The sequence below is a fragment of the Panthera pardus genome, unplaced genomic scaffold, assembly GCF_024362965.1.
Source record: "Panthera pardus isolate Hobbes unplaced genomic scaffold, ASM2436296v1 HiC_scaffold_16, whole genome shotgun sequence".
NCBI classification, from domain to species: Eukaryota; Metazoa; Chordata; class Mammalia; order Carnivora; family Felidae; genus Panthera; species Panthera pardus.
The window spans coordinates 94,927,367-94,949,624 of NW_026526721.1; the positions used below are offsets into that span (position 1 = coordinate 94,927,367).

At 35.5% G+C, this 22,258-nt stretch overlaps 1 protein-coding gene across 8 annotated transcripts in view; it reads left to right on the forward strand.

Annotated features, from left to right (window-relative positions):
- PHC3 (polyhomeotic homolog 3) overlaps nucleotides 1-22,258 on the forward strand; it is an 82,468-nt gene that overhangs the window by 29,263 nt on the left and 30,947 nt on the right. For 7 of the 8 annotated variants that reach the window (XR_002077649.2, XR_002077648.2, XM_019440540.2 and 4 more), the window contains 4 exons: nucleotides 3,689-3,935; nucleotides 11,299-12,170; nucleotides 12,466-12,513; nucleotides 17,830-17,980. Coding sequence is in view for 6 of the 8 variants with exons in the window: in XM_019440540.2 (XP_019296085.2) it covers nucleotides 3,689-3,935; nucleotides 11,299-12,170; nucleotides 12,466-12,513; nucleotides 17,830-17,980 (1,318 nt within the window). In the remaining 2 variants the exon portion in view is untranslated. The remainder of the gene's footprint in view (nucleotides 1-3,688; nucleotides 3,936-11,298; nucleotides 12,171-12,465; nucleotides 12,514-17,829; nucleotides 17,981-22,258) is intronic. The other variant, XM_019440542.2, reaches the window with a different exon arrangement.

Genomic DNA, 22,258 nt, shown 5'->3' on the forward strand with positions numbered 1-22,258 from the left:
CCAGTTGAGCCACCCAGGAGCCCCATATTTGAAAGTTTTTAAACAATGAATTTATAATTGAGAAATACCAAAGTTGACATTTTATTTTAATACTCTTTTACAGAAGTTGGTATAACAGTTAATTTTTTCTTTGTATTAAAATTTTATTTGTAGCATACTATCCAAAAATAAGAAATTTGGAATATCTTACCTTTGATTACTATTACTTATTTAAAAAAATTTTTAATGTTTATTTTTGAGAGAGAGAGTGCACGTGCATGAAAGCGGGGAAGGGTGGAGAAAGGAAGAGAGAACATCCCAAGCAGGCTCCATGCTGTCCATGCAGAACCCAGTGTGGAGCTCCAAGTCACAAACTGAAATTATGACCTGAGCTGAAATCAAGAGTCGGACACTCAACCGACTAAGCCATCCAGGGCCGCCCCCGGCCCCCCCCCCTCATTTACTATTTTAAATGCTCCATCCGTTTTCCCTACCATGACCAAGAAAATAAAAATAAGTAAAAAAATATAATTTTCAGAAAGATACAGGACTAAAAGCAACAAATCTTACCAATGTTATCGGGGAATGCTTTTAGAATTGAGAAGAAAACAGCCCTTTGGGTTTAAGAGCTAGAAGCTCAGGAGCGCCTGGGTGGCTCTGTTGGTTAAGCTTCCGACTTCCGCTTAAGTCATGATCTCACTGTTGCTGAGTTTGAGCCCTGCATAGGGTTCAGTGCTGACAGTGCAGAGACTGTCTACTCTCTCTCTCTGTCCCTCCCCCTGGTGTGCTCTCATCACTCTCTCTCTCAAAATAAATAAATAAGCTTAAAATAAAAACTAGAAACTCAACTCCACTGTTAGCAGTCTGACATTAAATCTTAGTTTCCTCATCTGCAAAGAAGGGATGCTATAGTAATTCACGCGCTATTTGTTAGAAACAAATTAAATAATTGATGTGAGAGTATTTGAGGAATCCACTGTAAAAATGTAATGTGTGAAATTAGCAGAAATAAGTCATGTGAAACCTAGACATTTTTAAAAGTCAGAACGTTTCCATAATTTGATCATAGGAAAAGTTCCGATGAAAGCAAATTGGACATTAGAGTGCCTTACTATTCTGTATCTAGAAAGGTTGGGTTCTTCTCAAGAGGGAAGCTCTGTCAAGGAAATCTGAATATGTCGATCTTTCTGTTAACAGCTAAATTAACTCAGTAACATACTTTGAGTATAGTTAACATATTTGAAATTTATTGTAAACATATAAACCGAGATGACCATGGCTATTACAACCATATTCTAAAATTTATCTTTTCATATAAATAATATATAGTTTATAAAATATATAATAAGGACACACATATATTTTCTTTCAGAATTCCAGAAAGTAAAATTAGAAGAAAAGGTGTATGATTCTACAGAAATGGACTGCTACAGGTTTAGCGTTCATTGTGTGAAATCCTCATTTACTGTGAATATGCTTTTCATTTGAAAGAAAACTTTCAAGTTTTCTAGATTATAATTCAACCTTTGGTTATTATTGTGATGTGGTTCACCTTATAGATCAATTATGGCAGATGTTAAATTTTAGGCTCTTTCTCTTTGCTTCCTGAAAAATTTTAATGTGCCTCTACTAGATATTTGTTGAGTTTTTTTTTGGTTAAATATGAACAGATTTTAATGTTTGCTAAAAAAAAAAAACCATAAATAGAACTAAATACTTACCAAAAAAATAAATAAGAGCCAGTTAACATATATTTTAAAATCAGAAATAGGAGAATATCTCAGACTTGTGGAGTTTCTGTTATGTCTGTAGCACTCAGCTGTGGGGAGTATAAAAATGCATGTCAGAGATGAGAGCCTGCCAGCCGGAGTCTCAGTATTTCATTGACAGAGACATTAGTAATTCTAAAATAAGCTAGATATTTGTCAGTGCTGTAGGCCAATATGATCCAATTTCAATGGGAAATGCATTCTAGACGGAGGAGACGTTATTTCTAACTAGGGACTTTGTAGAGGTTTCTTTGGGAGAGTCAGTGTGATTTTTACTGGGCCTTGAAGAATGGATTGGACTTCAGGAGACAGCTTTGAGGAAGTATTTGGCATTTTAGGCAAGAGAAACTTGAGTCAAGGGCTCAAGTACATGAACGAGTACATCAAGGAAGTACAAGATGTGTTTGGAGAAGGGTGAGCAGAACAGTTTGGCTAGAGTGAATATTGTGGATTGGAGTAGTGGAAGATGAGCTTGAAGTGGTTTGGACCTAGACTGTGGAGGGCTTTCAGTGGCAAGCTTAGAAACCTGGATTTTAGCACATTTTATTTTTGCATTAAATTTTCGTAATACAGCAGTTGTTAGTCCACTTACATTGCTATGGAGTATTTGACAAAAATCAGAGAAGATGCTCCATGTAGTCTCACTTAGAAATTTTTTTCAGTAGCTCAGAATAGAATGATTTAAGCTTCAACTGCTCTGAAGTAAACATTTATTTAGTGTCTGTCGTTGGCTGAACACTGCATTTGGCACTTGTGAAGAGAATGGATCGCCTGTGAGTATCAGTTAATGATACAGTTCTAGAGACAGACCACACATGAAACTGAGGAGTGTTCATAAAGCAGCAGTATCTCACTTGCTTTGTCACTTTAGAATCTTTTACTTTAATTTCCTACTCATGCCGTGTGCTAGCATAAATGTATTTAATGCATTCATTCCAGATAGGTGAAAGGTTAGGCAGCTCTTGGAGAGGCATTTTCTGCCTTGCTCTTTGGAAATGTTATAAACCTCAGGTGAGAGTCATTGGGATGATCCTTGCTACCATCCAGACTGGCAGTATGTGTAGAGTAACCCTGGGTGTAGACAGGAGCCTTGACCATAAGCCATTTCAAGTCTGTGCAGTCTTGTCAGTTCACAAGATCTAGTTCTCAGAGACAAGTTAGTATTACATAACAACAGGATTTTAAAAAGGAGTTAATGGGAAATGATTTTCATAATTATTACAATGGGGTAGGTGATTTGATGAATTAGTTTTCTTATTTACAAGATGAGTGCCCCCCTCCCCCAAAACCCCAAAAAACAAAAAAACAAGATGAGTTGTTTCCATATAATCTCGATAGAATGGGTCTTTTTTTTTCTTTTGGTACCTCTTTCTGATCTATATGAGGATGACAGTATCTTTTGTGCACTCTCCTAACTGTATGTGTAGTAACAGTGAGGCCCATGTAACATGAGGCCCTTGTAACCTTCAGTGTTTTACAATCTTGGCCTGGAGAAGTCAAAGTGAAGTTGAAGGAATTGCTCCTTCTTGCCTTATGCACCCTGGGCTCTTCTGCCCTGCACCTTTGCTCAGGTTTTCTCCCGTATCTGGAATACCCTTCTCTCCCCTCCCTTTGGCTGTCTCTGAGCTGGTAACTTCAAAGTGCAGTATGTTGCATAGTAATTTCCTCATATTCATAGTTCATTTGTTATATACATACTGTTTTCATGTTGTTCTTAATGATTCCCTTAATGTCTTCTAAAAATTTTTTTCCTTAATTTAAGGTATGATTACTTAGAGTCCTAACTCCCCTTTCCTTTAGGATTAATCAGTTGTTTAAAGTGGAACTTTATGTACGAAAAGCGTAATGAAAACTTGTTGTCATTGTTATAATGGTAATGATTATCACATCTCAATTAATACCATCTGTTTCATCCTTATTTTTTGTTGTGTGGTTCTTAGGTTCAGAATTTAACATTACGCAGCCAGAAGTTGGGTGTATTATCTAGCTCACAGAATGGTCCGCCAAAAAGCACTAGTCAAACTCAGTCATTGACAATTTGTCATAACAAAACAACAGTGACCAGTTCTAAAATCAGCCAACGAGATCCTTCTCCAGAAAGTAATAAGAAAGGAGAAAGTCCAAGTCTGGAATCACGAAGCACAGCTGTCACTCGGACATCAAGTATTCACCAGTTAATAGCACCAGGTAGGATAAAACTTGTTGAAAATAGTTGCATTATTCATACAAAAGATGTCTATTACTTGAACAAGAACAATGCTTTTAAAACATTTTAAAATGTGAATTTCATGAGTTTACAAAAAGTCAGTATTGTAGCTTGAAAAAAGGGAAACCAAAAGAGCCCAACAGCTAAAACAAATTACAATAATAAAATAAACTTTTTTGGTCAGTTAACATTTGATTAACATCTTCATTGTGTGCTGGTCTCCCATTATACTAGTAAAACCAATAACTTTTATTTTTTATTTATTTGATTAAAAAATTTTTTTTAACTCTTCTATGGTTAATGTATAGTGTTATATTAGTTTCAGGTGTACAGTGTAGTGATTTGACAATTCTCTTTATCACTGTTTATCAAGATAAGCGTACTCTTAATCTCCATCACCTATTTCACTCATCCCCCAATCCACTCCCCTCTGGTAAACCCTTTGTTCACTGTAGTTAAGAATCTGTTTTTTTTGGTTTTTTTTCCTTGTTCATTTGTTTCTTAAACTCTACATGTGAAGAATTCATATGGTAGTTGTCTTTCTCTTGTTTCACTTAACATTAAATTCTCTAGCCCTATGTATGTTGTTGCAAATGGCAAGATTTAATTCTTTTTGATGGCTGAGTAATATTCCATTGTATATATCTACACATCTTTATCCATTCGTCTATGGATGGACACTTGGGCTGCGTCCATAATTTGGCTATTGTAAATAATGCTGCAAAAACAGGGGTGCATGTATCCTTTTGAATTAGTGTTTTCATATTCTTTGGGTAAATACTCATTAGTGTAATTACTGGATTGTAGGATAGTTCTATTTTTAATTTTTTGAGGAACCTCCATCGTGTTTTCCACAGTGGCTGCACCAGTTTGCATTGCTGTCAACAGTGCAAGAGGGTTCCTTTTTCTCCACATCCTGTCAGTGCTTGTTATTATAAAACCTTCTAGCTTTAAAGAAAAAAAAAAAGATTTGCCTATAGTTTATTTAATATGCTTTAGTGGAACAAAATTAAAACCTCTAAAAAAAAGCACACATATTTTTTGTTTAAAGTTGTCATCAGTGAGTGGAGTTTACCACTTTCCAAAACTAAGAATTTTGTGTAATTATTTCCCTTACCGTGTTGCTTTTTTTCCATCTTTTATTTCATTTCTGAGAGGAAGATGTCAGGCAGTCAGTTAAGTCATTTTCATTCTCATCAACCTTTGAAACCTTCTGCTGTCCACAGATAACTGTTTCACGGTTCTCATGCTGAAAATGTTGGGGCCATCCAGCATGAGTTTCCTTACCATCTCTTCTATTCATCTCAGAATTTATCAGTGTTGAGCTTTGTTCACTTATAATAAGATAAGGAGTTATCTGCTTTCTACTTTAAAGTTAACACTGATTGTGTCATTGATTTGCATCTTTTTTTCTTTTTTTTTTTTTTTTTTCTTTTTTTTTTTTTTTACCAGCACCTGACTTTTTCTTGTAGTTGTTACAGCATCTTTTGTTTCCCTCATGCTGGATCCTTTCCTTTGCTTCTCATGCGTACTTAGATTTCTCCTATATATATCTGCATATGTTATTTCAATAGCTATTTCAACTATTGTTTATTGAAAGTATGTGTGTGTGTGTGTCATTCACTGGGCTAGACATCACATATGTTTCATTAAAAATCCTCCTGGGGCACCTGGGTGGCTCAGTCAGTTGAGTGTCTGACTTTCGGTTTTGGCTCAGTTCATGATCTCATGGTTTATGGGTTCAAGCCCCTTGCAGGCTCTGTGCTGACAGCTCAGGATCCACTTGGGATTCTCTTTCACTCTCTCTCTCTGCCCCTCCCCTGTGTGCTCATGCCTACTCTCTCTCTCTCTTTCAAAATAAATAAATTAAAAAAAAAAGTTATTTCTAATAAATGTCCTTCTCAAAATAAGTAAATAAACTTAAAAAACCCCTCCTTTGATCAACTTCATCAAGTAAGCGTCTTCTTTCTTTTTAAAACTCTGCATTACTTTTTAAAGATTAATTTTATATTACTGAAGTCTCCTTTTTCTTCACCTAAACCTATTTCTCTTACATCTTTCCTCTGTGTTAATATTGCCAGCATCCTCAGCACCCAACCTCAGTGTCTTGTAATTGTTTGATTCCCCTAGTTAGAAATCTCTCATCACTTTGAACTTGTATAGCATTTTTATGCTTCTTCATGGTCCTTTTTCTTTTATACTTATTTATATACTTAGCTTTTCCCTAGATAGTAAGCTCTTTGAGAGTAAGATAATAATATTGAGCACTTACATGTCAAGTACTTTACAATTATTAACTCCTTTAATCCTTTTTCAGATTCACCTTTTCATCCCTTAATCTTGACAGCGATAAATTGTACCTTATAAACACTTTCTACAATAGATGGACAGTAAATATTTGTTGGATTAGTAGTTGATTTTTTTTCCATTTGAATTTTGGAAATTAAGTACAGGCTTTGTTATAATGTATAAATTAATAAATCCATTCATAGTGTAGTGTGGTGTGAATTCTTTTTTATAAACATATGTGTGCTTAGGTGCTGTTCTCTGTATGGCTTGATAACAGGATTTTTGTATTTTACTGTCCAGAGTATTTTCAGCCTCAAACCAGCCTCTGGCCAGTGTTAATAGAGGAGTCAGTGTGGACAAGCAGTGACCCACTGCACTTGAAATGACTGCTTAGGGGACAGTTTTTAGTGACTCTTACAGTTATGATAGATTATAATGAAGGGTGGGTTAGTTTACTACCAAAGAGAATGCTACCTTCAAAGAAAGCTAGGACCTCTTTCAGGGTGAGTTCAAGCAAGGAGATCTAATTTTAGATTTTCAGTCCTACTGAACTCCCAATACCTGGTTCTTTTTTTTTTTTTTTTTTTTTTTAAGTTTATTTATTTTGAGAGGGGAGGGAGGGGCAGAGAGAGAGAGAGAGAGAGAGAGAGAGAGAGAGAGAGAATGAATGCCAAGCAGGCTCTGCACTGTCATTGTGGAGCCTGATGTGGGACTTGAACTCACAAACCCCTGAGATCATTACCTGAGCTGAAATCAAGAGTCCCAATACCTGGTTCTAAGTTGACAATTACTCTTCCCCTTTTTTTTCATTGATAGTGTGATAGTATCCCTATAGTTGCCTTCCTCTGATAGCCAGTATTTTATGTGTGTATGGAGGAGACAGGTAGGCTAAAACCATCAGAGTCTCAGGATAATTCAATTCCAAATTTAGATCTCTTACGTGTACTAACCAAACTCCAGTTTCCCATGGTGTTGTTGATTAGAAACAAAACCAATGAAACACCCTCAGCCACAAAAACCTTTGCAGCTACCAAACTTATAAATTCATTCAAGCCTTACACTGCAGTTATGCAAAGTAATTTATATCTCCTGTCTAGGAAACAACTGTATTTTTCCACTCTTAGTTTTTCTGCACTTGTTGGTGGGAAGTTAGTCTGAAATGAAGATTTTTTTCTTTTTTGAGATTCTTGAATTGGTAATTTGTCTTTTTCCTTAGAAAAATGCTTATTCCTATAAGTTGCTTTCAAATATGAGAAAAATCTACTGGTGTCCTAATGCAGTATAGACTAATAATTATTATAATGGACATGGTTATTATTTCTTTATATTTATTTCTAGGGTGCTAAAATCATTTGATTTTTTCCGTCATTTTTTTAAATTAAAAAAAAAATTAAGTTTATTTTTGAGAGAGAGACAGAGAGTGAGTAGGGGAGAGCAGAGACAGAGAGGGATAGAGAAAATCCCAAGCAGACTCTGTACTGTCAGCACAGAGCTGGATATGGGGCTCCAACTCACAAACCGTGAGATCATGACCTGAGTCGAAATCTAGTGAGACGCTTAACTGACTGAGCCACCCAGGCACCCCTCATCATTTCTTTTTGAATGTGTAGTTCTCACTTCATAGTTAATGTATTTTTAATATATAAAATAAAGGTGAACAACAACCACATATCTGAATATTATCATGAACTGTATTCGAGTTCAAGTCTTTATAGCAGTTTTTAGAGCTTTTAGTTTAGAGCTTTCAGTTCCAAACAAAATTTTCTAAACAAAATCAGTTTAGTTGGAAAAAATATATACCACTTTCTGTAGACATGGATTTAATATGTAGTGAAAAGCCTATGCTAGTCTGTTCAGGCTGCCATAAAGGATACCATAGTCTAGGTGGCTTAAACAACAGAAAATTATTTTCTTACAGTTCTGGAGGCTGGAAAACCCAAGGTCAAGGTCTGGCAGTGTTTGGTTTTTGGTGAGAGCTCTCCTCCTGGCTTGCAGATGACTGCCTTCTTGCTGTGTCCTCACATGGCCTTTCATCTGAGTGCCAGGAGAGAGGATATTGAGCTTTTTGATGTTGATGTATATTCTTGTAAAGATTCCACCCTTCTGACCTCATTCAACTTTAATTACTTCCTTAGAGGCCCCATTACCAAATACAGTCACATTAGGGGTTAGGGTCTCAACATACGCATTTTTGGGGACAAAAACATTCAGTCCATAAGAGGAACCCAGACTCAGCTAGGGCTATGGGTTCTTTTAGACCCAGTGCTGCCCCTTAATAGCCAGCTGATTTCAGGTAGTGCACTTAACTGCCCAGTTTCTTCATCTGTAATATATTGGATTATCATAGTACCCTGTTTGCCTCATGGGGTTGCTATAACTATTTAATAAAATAATATGTTTAATAATTTACAATAACGTGTAATTGTTGGGGTGCCTGGGTGGCTCAGTCGGTTAAGCATCCGACTTCAGCTCAGGTCATGATCTCACAGTTCATGAGTTTGAGCCCCGCATCGGACTCTGTGCTGATATGATAGCTCAGAGCCTGGAGTCTGCTTCAGATTCTGTGTCGTCTTCTCTCTCTGCCCCTCCCTGCTCACACTCTGTCTCTCTCTCTCAAAAAATTAAATAAACATTAAAAAAAATAACGTGTAATTAATAATATACTTAATTGTAAGTAATTGTATAAAGAATTCTACATATGTGAGAGAGTATGATAACCAACTCTCCAAATATAAGCCCATCTTAACAATAATATTTATTAAAATCAGAGAAGTTAACAAACATGATATTCTCCAGAACACTAGGGCTTTTCTTGTAAAAAGAAGTATTGCTTCAGATATTCTCTTAATTATTCTGTAATGTATATGCTTATCAGTTGGACTTATGGACTAATATAAAATATATAGACTCACTTTGATGTCTCATCAAAAATTTAGGTGAGAGAGTATTGAATTATCAGCTCTAGAATATAAAAAAAGATTGCTTATTTGCTAGAGCTGAGAAGGAATTTTTATTCCCATAAATATGATGTACATTGTAGTTCAATCATATGGTAAATTTTGGGGCTCCTGGGTGGCTCAGTTGGTTAAGCATCCAGCTCTTCACTTGGGCTCAGGTAATCATCTCACGGTTTGTGAGTTCAAGCCCGGCATCGGGCTCTGTGCTGACCGTACAGAACCTGCTTGGGATTCTCTCTCTCTCCCTCTCTCTCTTCCCCTTCCCCACTCATGCTCTCTTTCTCTCTCAAATAAATAAACTTAAAAAGAAACTTAAAAGAGTGGTAAATTTTAATTACAACTTAAAAAGTTGAATTAAAATGGGCTTTTGCTGTTATCCTGGAAAAAAACTCTATTTCCCTATATTTAAAAGAGGAAAAATAGTATCTTGAGCCCTTTGGAGAAAAGGCACTCTCTAGAATTCCAAGATTTGGGGGCACCTGGGTGACTCAGTCAGTTAAGCATCTGAATCTTGATTTTGGCTCAAGTTTTATGATCTCACCATTTGGGAGCTCAAGCCCTGCATCAGGCCTGCTGAGGACTCTCTGCCCCTTCCCCGTGCACATGAGCCTTCCATATCTGTCTCTCAAAATAAATAAATAAATCTTAAAAAAAAAAAGCTTAAAAAAAAGAATTTCAAGATTTTATTGACTGTTCTATAATATAATCTTTATCAACACATTTATAAAGTACTAGTGTAAAATTTTCAGTCTTAATTTGAAGTGCTAGTTATGTGAGAATTATTTTGTTAAATGAAATTTTAGACCTAATCTCCATTTTTCTTAATACAATTTGTGGATATTTGTTGAACCCTCTCTTTTGAGATGTTAATCAGATGTTAATTTCCTTAAAGGATCTCCAAATTTTAAATGATAACCAACCAAATGCAAGAATGTTAAAGTTGTTACAAGGTTTCATAAGGCTTTTTGCCACAAATGTGGTTAAGTACAAAAATAGATGCAAGGTTTATCTTAACATTCTGAGATTTAAAGAAAATGTTGCAGAGTCTTTAGACCTATTTTAAGTGTATATAGCTTTTATATGATATTAAGCAATCTTTTCAGTTTATCTTCTAGTGAAACTAGTGTCCATTTTTAAGTAAACAGGATTTCCCCAGCATCCCCCTCTGTGTAAACATACACACTAGTATGCAGAAAAAGCATAATGATGGGACAAATATTTACTACTTGATTTTGCTAATTCTTACATATATTATCCCTGTTTGTGAGTGACTCCTGTGTGGAGAAAACTGATAGTATCAGTGATAGATCACTGTAGGTTTTGTTGTTGGTTTTTTTATTTTTGGTGGGTGGGGAGAGAAGTTAAACAAGATCATTTATTTAGACAGCATGGATTCTCTCTGCAAGCAAAACTAATGCTCTCCTAGATTTGGAATGGCCTCTGAGATTTTATTTCTTAGTTACAGTGATTATTGAACAGTGGTACAGAATTGACACGTGTTTTGCTTAGCTGAATTTACTTTTTATACAAAACATTTTCTGAGTCAAATAATACCAACTTTTTATCCTGGCTCAAATTTGGAAAGTTATTTGGGAAGCTTTATAAATAATTACATTGACTATTAGTTGGAAGAGTATTTAGACATAGATTAGAAAAGATGAGACATTTATGAATTTTGATATTGCATATTTATGACTTTGAAGTTACTTATATACATACTACATTTGTTCGTGGTACTTCTTCTCTTCTCCCCAAAAAGGAATTCAGATGGATAAACTTTGTTAAGTTACTGCAGATATTCTGATGACTTATAAAATTTAATAAGAATAAATCATGTGTATATTTCAGATGTATGAATCAATTGCTTTAGGCAGTTTTTCTTTTGACCTTATCACAGTAAGGTTATTTTTTGAAGTCTTTATAGTTTTCTGAGGAAAAGTTGTTATTATATTTTCAAATCACTCTTGTCTGAAAGTCTTATAAAAGATTTCTGGAGATTATGACACTCTGATGTGAAAACTTGCCTCCTTTAGATTTATTTAAAAATGTTTATGATATTTCTGGAAAAAATACTAATTGTCATTTTTTTCTCTCACAGCTTCATATCCTCCAATTCAGCCTCATCCTCTAATAAAACATCAGCAGATTCCTCTTCATTCACCACCTCCCAAGGTTTCCCATCATCAGCTGATATTGCAACAGCAGCAACAGCAAATTCAGCCAATCACACTTCAGAGTCCAACTCAAGACCCACCCCCATCCCAGCACTGTATGCCACTCCAAAACCATGGCCTTCCTCCAGCACCTACTAATGCCCAGTCACAGCATTGTTCACCAATTCAGAGCCATCCCCCTTCTTTAACAATGTCTCCTAGCCAGTCACAGTCAGCACAGCAGTCTGTAGTGGTGTCTCCTCCACCGCCTCATTCACCAAGTCAGTCTCCTACTATAATTATTCATCCACAAGCACTTATTCAGCCACACCCTCTTGTGTCATCAGCTCTCCAGCCAGGGTCAAACCTGCAGCAGTCCACTGCTAATCAGGTGCAACCTACAGCACAGCTGAATCTTCCATCCCATCTTCCACTTCCAGCTTCCCCTGTCGTACACATTGGCCCAGTTCAGCAGTCCGCTTTGGTGTCCCCAGGTCAGCAGATTGTGTCTCCAACATCACACCAGCCATATTCAACCCTGCAGTCCTCTCCAATCCCAATTGCAACCCCTCCACAGATGTCGACATCTCCTCCAGCTCAGATTCCACCACTGCCCTTGCAGTCTATGCAGTCTTTACAAGTGCAGCCTGAAATTCTATCCCAGGGCCAGGTTTTGGTGCAGAATGCTTTGGTGTCAGAAGAGGAGCTTCCAGCTGCAGAAGCTTTGGTCCAGTTGCCATTTCAGACTCTTCCTCCTCCACAGACTGTTGCGGTAAACCTACAAGTACAACCACCAGCACCTGTTGATCCACCAGTGGTAAGCCCTTGGAAGCTCTTTGACTTTCTTGCTGAACTGAGAGTAAAAACTTTTTTTCCCACATTATGTTATATTGCTAGATCTAAATGCCTATGAATTTAAAAAGCTTGAAATTTCCATCTGTCAGTGTCTGACAAACATGCTATATGGGCAAAAAAAAAAAAAAAATGCCATTTGTTGTAGTATGGTTGCATGCTTGATAATTTGTGATGGTTATTAAAGTCCCTCGTTAATTTTATTACTATTTAAACAAATCCATCTGCTATCTTTACAGAGTTGATTTTTTTTCCCCAAGGGAATGCATTTGAACCAGTGTCATCTGCACAAAGTTTTTTCTCTTAAGGTGATTATCCTTCATAGATCCCTTCTGTTGGCTTGTATGTTCTTAAACGTATGGTTTATCTACCTGACCTTTTTGGTTGTGTGCATTCTGAAGTCCTGGGCCTTTAGGGGCTTTGGTTTCAAGGTAGAGGTATGCTTGTATGATGTAATTTTTGGGTACAATTACATTTTGTAATTAAGTTTTGTAAAAAAATAAAATAAAATAAATAAATCTATTCTAGGAAAGAATCCAAGTTTGCAAAAAACATTAACTGTAGACCATCTTTTAGAATTGCTAAACTTGTGATTTTTAAATTTCTATGAAGGGAAAATATGTACTTAAGATTTCTCATTTAAAAAGCTAAAAAAACTGAGTGGATGAATTGAATCTGAAGATGAAAAAATCCACTGGGAGGAGTAAAAGTTTTGAATAATTGAGATAGATCGTGGTGAAATTTTTAGAATAAACCTTTAGCAAAGGTACTTGTTGCCTAGAAAATTATCCTGGAGAATTTTTTTAAACATTCTCTAAAAGACTTTAAATTTATAAAATGATTTACAATAAAAGTTGAAATAAGATTGTTAAATGTCTAGGCAGAATGATCAAATCCATAATTAGTTTATAACTGAGGAAGACAGTCTTCCCAAAGGAGGTTTTGTATTAAACCTCACTGAAGCGGTTTTATCACTTAAAAATTAATAACCACTAATTCAGAAAGGAAAGGAGTTTCAAAGTCTGTTCTTCAATGGGAAACATTTTGGTTCACAGGATGCAAATTTATAGATTCTTTATTCTTGTCATCCTCATTGATGTTTATATGCAGAGAGAGATTGAATTCCACTTTGATTTACTTTTATGAAAAACAGTTTGACAGAGGAGTGTCTGTGTCACTGGCTTAGAAGAACGTGTAGTTCTTAATCTTGGGGGTCGTGGGTTCAAGCCCTATGTTGAATGTAGAGAGTACTAAAAAAAAATAATAACAACAACTTGACAGAAACAGCAATGGGCATCTAGAAATAAGTTTGTCATTCAGTTATCGTGTCTCCATATCTGTTAGATTTCTGAAGAATTTATAGTGGATATTGTAACATAAAAACACAGGCTTCAAAGTGTACAGTAATTACAAGTAAAAAGTAAAATTTCTTTCTGTGCCTACTATTTTTCTAGTTATCTTTGTTAGGAGAAACTTTGGGATAGAAATATCGGGGCACCTGGGTGGCTCAGTTGGTTGAGCATTCGACTTCAGCTCAGGTCATGATCTCACGGTTTGTGAGTTCGAGCCCCACATCGGGCTCTGTGCTGACAGCTCAGAGCCTGGAGCCTGCTTTGGATCCTGTGCCTCCCTCTCTCTCTGCCCTCCCCTACTTGTGTGCTCTCTTTCTCTCCCTCTCTCTCTCTCTCTCTGTGTCTCTCAAAAATAAAAATAAACATTAAAATAAATTTAAAAAATAATTTTATTTTAATGAATATAAAAATAATAATTAAAAAATGTACGTTATCTTATTTTGGAGTTTTTTTGGGTTTTTCCCCCCATGAAAATAGTACATTTTTCTGCTATCACTGGTGTGGTCATACATACTGTAGATGTTTCTGTGTTATCTTATTTTTTATCTTTCTCAAAGATAAATTTATTAAACTATGTTTTTCTTTTATTACCTTTGATCAAATCTGATTTTTTTTTTTATCAAATCACATTTCTTTGTGAATTACACATTTCTTCAGTTTCCTGGTTGTTTCAGATATTTAAAGATAGGAATATATATTTATTTAAAAGATGTAACATTTTGGAAGATAAGTATGAATATCGAAGTTAAATCAGGGTATTTTTTTTTTTTTTTTAATTTTTATTTTAGAGAGAGTGTGGGGGAGAGAGACAGGGGGAAAGAGAGAATCCCAAGCAGGCTCCACACCCAGTGCAGAGCCCGATGTCGGGCTCAATCCCATGAGTCTGGGATCATGACCTGAGCTGAAATCAAGAGTCAGACGCTCAACCAACTGAGCCACCCAGGTGCCCCCATCAGTGTAGTTCTTAAAAATATATATTATAAAAGATACATTTATGAAACTAAAATTTTTCATTGATATATGGGTATGATGTGTGACAGTAGATAATTTAGAACCAATAAATGTCCCACAGTTTATTTAGGAAAAGTAGACAGATAGGACTAAGGTACTTTATTGAGGTAAGTTTGGCAGTCATTGCTAGTTTTAGAATAGTTTTAGTTATGGGCTAAACAGAAATTGTGGAGTTTCCTAATCTTGTGAGTAAAACATCAACTTCTTTGTCTTATTCGATATTTTAGTTGTTGCACTTAGATTTTTTTATGTTTAATGGTGCCAGATGTCTGTGATAGATAGATTTCCTACTTTTTTTATTAACTTATTTTGCCTTTACATAGCAGATTTGGAAGAAAGTATGTTTAGTTAGAATTACCTATAAAGAATGAAAATTATTTTATAATATTCTTTCATAGATTATTTCAGAATATGCTATTAGTGACTCTTTTTATCCTTTCAAACTTGTTCATTATTTTTAAAAAATCAGAGTTCTTTGCATGATTAGACTTTGTGGCAGCATGAATATTAAAGAGAGAATTTAAACATTTTAAGGAAATATCTAAGAAAGGAATGCTGCACAGGTGTACCTTAACTGGTTGATAAAACCATACTTTTCTAATAACCTCTGATCAACATACCTGCCACTGTCAAATTAAGGTAATCACTATGACAGATGCCCCTCGTTAGAAGATTTTTTTTCTTCCCTTTAACCCCTAGGACATTCCTTTTGGATGACTTTACCTGTGTTGGACATTATCATCATTTTAAAAAAATTGGCATGTGAACAGATACTAGCAGCTCTCATTATTGTACTGTACAATAATGAATGACTGCTTTCACTTCTGAGGATCCAGACAGGCAAGGAATCTCCCTTGGTGAAACAGGTTTCCAGATGCAGGGGTGGGAGCAAATAATTTTTTTTTTTAAATTTTTTTAACATTTATTTATTTTTGAGACAGAGAGAGACAGAGCATGAACAGGGGAGGGGCAGAGAGAGGGAGACACAGAATTGGAAACAGGCTCCAGGCTCTGAGCTGTCAGCACAGAGCCCGACGCGGGGCTCGAACTCACGGACCGTGAGATCATGACCTGAGCCGAAGTCGGCCGCTTAACTGAGGCCACCCAGGTGCCCCAATAATTTTTAAAAATGTAGCCTACTTAGTTGATTCACATCACAGTTCCAGATATCATATTTGGTATAAAATTATTGGCAACAGGAGGATTAAAGTTATTTTTTTAGGATTTTTAAATTTTTTAAAAGGAAAAGATCTTTTTTTTTTCTTTTAAGATATTTTATTCCTGGGTGGGTCAGTTGGTTAAGCAACTGACTTTGGCTCAGGTCATGATCTTACCATTTATGAGTTCATGCCCCACATCGGGTAAGCTTGAGCCCCACTTCAGGCTCCATGCTGTCAGCATGGGATTATCTCTGCCCCTCACTTATGTTTGCTCCCTCTCTCTCTCTCCCTCCCTCTCTCTCTCTCTCTCCCTCCCTCTCTCTCTCTCTCTCAGAAAAAAAAAAAAAAAAAATTAGAGGCTTTGGAAGTTAGGTGTTTTTTGGTTTTTTTAATTTTAATTTTATTTTAGGTTTATTTATTTATTTTGAGAGAGAGCATGAGCAGGGGAGGGGCAGAGAGAGGGGGAGAGAAGAATCCCAAGCAAGCAGGCTCTGCACTAATAGTACAAGGCTTGAACTCATGAACCATGAGATCATGACCTGAGCTGAACAAGGGTCACGCGCTTAATTTTTTTTTTTAAACTGTATTGCTGTTAGCTATGCCTTTGTAGATGAAACTTGATAGTCCCTTTTATAACATTTGGTTTATGTTGGTTTTAGAAATCTTGATCACTTTTATATTGACCAAGATATACTTCAAATCACCAGGCTTTTTCAATAGTTTGATTAAAAGATAGTATAAAAAATACATATAGTATTAGATATCACCTCAAGTTTTTTGTGAATGTTGTTGAAAGTTTTTTTGTTTTAACATTTATTATAATTATTAATCAGTTTAATCTTAAAAACTTACGACCTTTGTAAATTTAAGTAATAAGCTTTGTATATTAGAAAAAGGAACTGCTTTGTGGTTTTGTTTTTTGTAACCTATCATCTTTCAAAAATAATGATTAAATCGGGTCGCCTGGGCGGCTTAGTTGGTTAAGCCTCCAACTTCGGCTCAGGTCATGATCTCACAGTTCGTGGGTTTGAGCCCCATGTCGGGCCCTGTGCTACTGCTGGAGCCTGGAGCCTACTTCAGATTCTGTCTCTCCCTCTCTCTGCCCCTCCCCCCACTCACACTCTGTCTCTCACGCTCTCTCAAAAATAAACATTAAATAAAAAAAATTAAAACTAATGATTAAATAATGATAAAAATAGTCTAGAAGTGGACTTTGAAAACAGCCTTAAGTTTAATGAAAAATTAGTTATTTTTAGTTACATAGTACCTTCTCAGATTGAGTCCATGTTTTCTTAAGTATACTCTTTAGCATTGGATTGCAAAGGTCAAGTTAAAAAATTAAAAACTTTGTAAGTATGAAACAATATTGAAGAACTAAAAATAATGTGTCAGATGGCTTAGGAGTGGTGGGTTTGGGTGTGTATTAATTCAAGGACATGTATTTTCTGTTTACCTGATACTAGCTTATAAAAATTCATTAGATTCTTGAGTAGGTCAGAAGATTAAAGAATTAAAGATGTAATTGCATACCTTTTTTGTATGTTCTTAGATGTTATTTTTCATAATTTAATCTTTAATTCACATAAATATAATAAAGAAGAACCTGGGGTATAGTCCTTTACGCAGTCCCTGATATATTATGTGTCATTTTGGAGAATTACTTAGTGTGCTTGTGAAAAGTACTAGCATTTATTTTTATTTATGACAGTTGGAAGTTAATAGAAACAATAGCAAATCCCCCAATTAGTTATTGAGTGTATAAGATCAAAATTTTTTTTTAATTCTCAAAATTAAGAATATGTCCTGACTTGACTGTCACCTTTTGGGAAACTTTAGTAATTTGTAGCCTAGATACTGATTCGCAACTTACTTTCAGTGAAATATTTTCGAGCATTATGAAAAACCTCATTTGAGTTGTTTCAAAGTTTTCTTTTCAATCTGTTAAATAGAAGCTAAAATAGTTTCAACTCTGCTTCCATGGTCGTTTGCCTTTTTAAAATTTAAAACACTTAGAATTTATTTTTTTTTTCAATTAAGTTAGGAACACCTTAGTAAATATATTTTTAGAAACCTTTTAAGGCAGTGTGGTTTGTCATTGTAGGTTTATCAAGTAGAAGATGTGTGTGAAGAAGAAATGCCAGAAGAGTCAGATGAATGTGTTCGGATGGACAGAACGCCACCACCACCCACACTGTCTCCAGCAGCTATAACTGTGGGCAGAGAAGATTTGACTTCCGAACATCCTTTGTTAGGTGAGGAAATACCTAAATTTGGGGAAATTTTCTGCTAGGTGAATGTTAGTAATAAAGTTGAGTAAAGTAAAATTAATGAAGTGTAATAAAGTGAGTATAGAACCCCCACTGGAAATGATATTAAACTAGTTTTTTATGTAATTATTTACAGCAAAATATAATAGAATTCAAGATTTTCTTTTTCTTTTTTTTTCATGAGAAACAAAACAATTGATGAGGAGCCACCCAAGTGAAAAACATACTTTAGCCTTCTAATTTTTAGTAGTTTTTACAGATATGTTTTATATGCCCAATCAGGTTCATTGGTCAAGCTATTTCTAAGCTTAAAAATTAGGGTAAATCAAAGTTCTATAAAAAGATTTCACTTATGTTTTCCAGAAATCACAAAACATTCTGAGTCATATTTGGCATTCCTCGTAATTACTTGTGATCTAGGCTGAGTACGTTTTTAAAAATATTCTTTCCCAGACAGTTCTTAAATTAAGCCTCACTAATTCTTTACTAGAGACATGGATTAAAAAAATCATTGTCCTTAAGCATTTAAATTTTTATTCACTACTTTAGTGCTACTCATGAAATCAAGTAAATCTTCTGTATGCTCCTCCTCACGATATTAACATGACTGTGAATCCTAGGTATTTTACCTAAAACATTTTACAAAACATTATATAAAACATTTACTAAAACTAAAACATTTACTAAAATAAAACTCATATAGCCCTCTGTCTAGGTCTTAAAAAAATACATTCCATGTTAGATTTCAATTAATTTATCTATGTATCTATTTAATAAAAGCTTTTCTTTTTTTCCCTCTTTTTAAAAGAACATTTTTAAATTTTTTTTTTTTTTTAACATTTTTATTTTTATTTTTGAGACAGAGAGAGACAGAGCATGAATGGGGGAGGGTCAGAGAGAGGGAGACACAGAATCAGAAACAGGCTCCAGGCTCTGAGCTGTCAGCACAGAGCCTGACGCGGGGCTCAAACTCACGGACCGCGAGATCATGACCTGAGCCGAAGTCGGCTGCTTAACCGACTGAGCCACCCAGGCGCCCCTAAAAGAACATTTTTAAAGTAAACTCTGCTTCCAACATGGGGCTCACACTCATGACCCTGAAATCAAGAGCTGCATGCTCTGCCCAACTGAGCCAGCCAGGTGCCCCCATGTTAGATTTTTAAAAACTATGAATATTTAATTTAGATCAGGGCTGGCAAACTACAGTTCATGCTTTAAATCTTTTCTGCTATCTATTTTTGCATGTCCCATGAGCTGAGGATAGTTTTAAAAGTTCTAAGTGGTAGAGGAAAATCAAAAGAAGAGTAATATTTCATGCCATGTGAAATTATGCAGAATTGAAATTTCATTGTCCATAAATAAAATTCTATACAACACAGCTACGTTCATTTATTCAAATATTGTCTATGTTGACTTTTGTGTTCTTGTGGCAAAGAGGAGTAGTTGTAGAGCCCATATGGTTCTTTACAGAAAGCTTGATCCAGATAATAGTCATCTTGATTCAGTCTTCCTTGTAAGTATTCAGTCCTCTTGAATATCTTATGACTCTCGTGATTATTTACAGTAAATAAGAACCCCTGTCACAGGTACAGACACAGATTGTAACAGGACACTGACTTTGCTACCAAAGCTACTCTTGCCATCCCTTTGTTTCAGTTGTGCCACAACTCTAACCCTTATTCCCTTACTATCCGTGAGAATCTCTGGAAGGCACAAAAAGGGAGAAATCAGTTTTCTTCCAACATTTTCTCCCTCCTGAAAAACAGAAAATGTTTAGTCAGTAAAATTAGATAAAATATTTAAGACAAGTTTAATATTGCCTTTGTTTACTCAAAGTAATACCACAAAAACTAGATTTAGGAAAATCTAACTATAGTATTAAATCTTTGTAGTTTCTCTACACTGAAAATGGATTTAATTTTGCTGCAGATTTCCTGGAGTTTGATTTAAAGACAGAAATAAAAGTTTAATTGGATACTAACCTTGCATTGTGACTGTGACTGAATTACCTTAAAAGCATTACTCATGGTAACAAAGAAAGTTTAAGCACTTGAAATACTGGAACACAAACACAGCTTCACATTTTTTTTCCCCTCAGGAACACAGTTCAGGATTCTGTCACGTGTATCCCTCAGGCTAAATTGTCTAGGTACAGTGTAGAGAATCTTCTTCTCATTTACTTCATACCTGCTACTCTTCTGTAGTGTCTATGAAGGGGCAGAGCAAGCACAGGTTGATTTTTTAGAATAGCTCTCAGCAAATCATAAAATAAGCAAACCCTGCAAAAACAGAGGGATTTGTTTCCATCCAGTATTTAGTTTTTGTAAATCTCTAAAAATTCCATACAAGTAAAAAGCATCTGTTAAAAAAAAGCTCATGGGGGTTCCTGGGTGGCTCAGTCGGTTAAGCGTCCGATTTCAGCTCAGGTCATGATCTCTCAGTTCGTGAGTTCAAGCCCCACGTCAGGCTCTGTGCTGACAGCTCAGAGACAGGAGCCTGCTTCCTCTCTCTCTGTTCGTCCCCTGCTGGCACTCTGTTTTTGTCTCTCTCTGTCAAAAATAAATAAAGATTAAAAAAAATAAAAAAAAAAGCTCACAGATCTTGTTCAGAAAATGAGACTTTGAATAAGTAGAGTACCTTGTGGCAAAGTCCTATTACTTGTGTTTTCTCTTGTAGTTATCTTAAATCTAGAGAATGTAGTAATTTTTCTACTTTCATAACATCAGTGTTTCTCACCTGTTTTTAACAGCTGATTATATATACTGGCAAGTAATAGCTATTAGCCTCTTCAAAAAGTCAGTAACTTACAGCTCTATTTTTAACAACATTTAGGACTCTGTGTAAGATTGGCACATTTGTATGTATGATCTAAAAATTAATTGGAAAATACACCAAGCAATATTTTCTGAATAAGCCAAATTACACTTAATGCAGCTTTGTATTTCTAAAGTAACAAAATATCTATAAATCTGTAAGGGACATTAATATTTTATCTTATTTTTCAGTACCCCCGTAGATTTATATTTTCTTTCAAACATAAAACATGGCTTTCAATCCCACTTTATAATTTTATAATTTAATTTCCTTTTACTCTATGAGTAAATGTGAAGATTTGGTAATGTGGGATAGAATTTTTCTGGAGTTCCTCAGTTTCGTAATCCATGCATACAATAATACTGCATGTGTTCCGTGAAATCAATAAACTAGCATTTTTCTGTTGACTTTTTTGTTTAATTTTTAATAAAGGATTGTGTAATTTAAAAATTTCTTTAAATCTTTTTAAAATTTATTTTTGAGAGACAGAGCGAGAGTGGGAGAGGGGCAGAGAGAAGGGGAGACACAGTCTGGAGGCAGGCTCCAGGCTCTGAGCTGTCAGCACAGAGCCTGATGCAGGGCTCAAACTCATGGACCGTGAGATGAAATCAGACACCTAACTGACAGCCACCCGGGCGCCCCAAGGATTGTGTAATTTTTAACAGGTTTTCCAGTACAGTTTATCTTGGTGGATTATTTGGTGGAACTAGGTTAATAAATGGCTTATAATAACAGTGCTGTGATCAGATATATTATATGATGTTAATCACATTCGTGTTCTTGAGTGTGAATTGTTAGCTTTTCCATTTCTGAGATTATACAGATGATCGCTACACTGTATTGTTAGCTGAAAATTTTATTCTTTAGGGATTCCTATTTCTTCTCTACCTAACTGGGCTATATTTTGAGCATTTTTGATAGTGGTGTCAACCCTTTTCATACTGATGATGGAGAGGAGTTACCACAGCAATTATAAGAGCATTGTCTCAAGAACTGATTCCCTAGGTTAGTATCCCACCAGCTCCATTACTTAATTAGTTGTGTGTCCTTGACCAAGTTTCTTTATCTTCCTGTTTCCCTTGGGCTAGTTTTGAGGATTAATTGAGTTACAACCTGTGAGGCATTTGCACAGTACCTGGCATGTAAGTGCTCAGTAAATCATACTGTTATCTTTACACATGTGCTCTTTTTTTTGTTATTTTTCTCAGACATCTCTAGTCACTGATATTTTTAGCTTTCAGCCGGTTCTTTCTATTTCATACAGTCAGTAAAGTTTGGTGCTATCGTACGGCTTTCATACAGTTTGGTGCTATCGTACGGCTAGGTAAAGTCTCTATCATAGGCTGTGGGGTCTATCTTAATGTGGTCACCAGAGTTTGAAGGGGAGGAATCACAGTGATCCAGCCCAATGTTTTGCAATTGCCTGGTACTAAAGTGTTTCTCCAAATT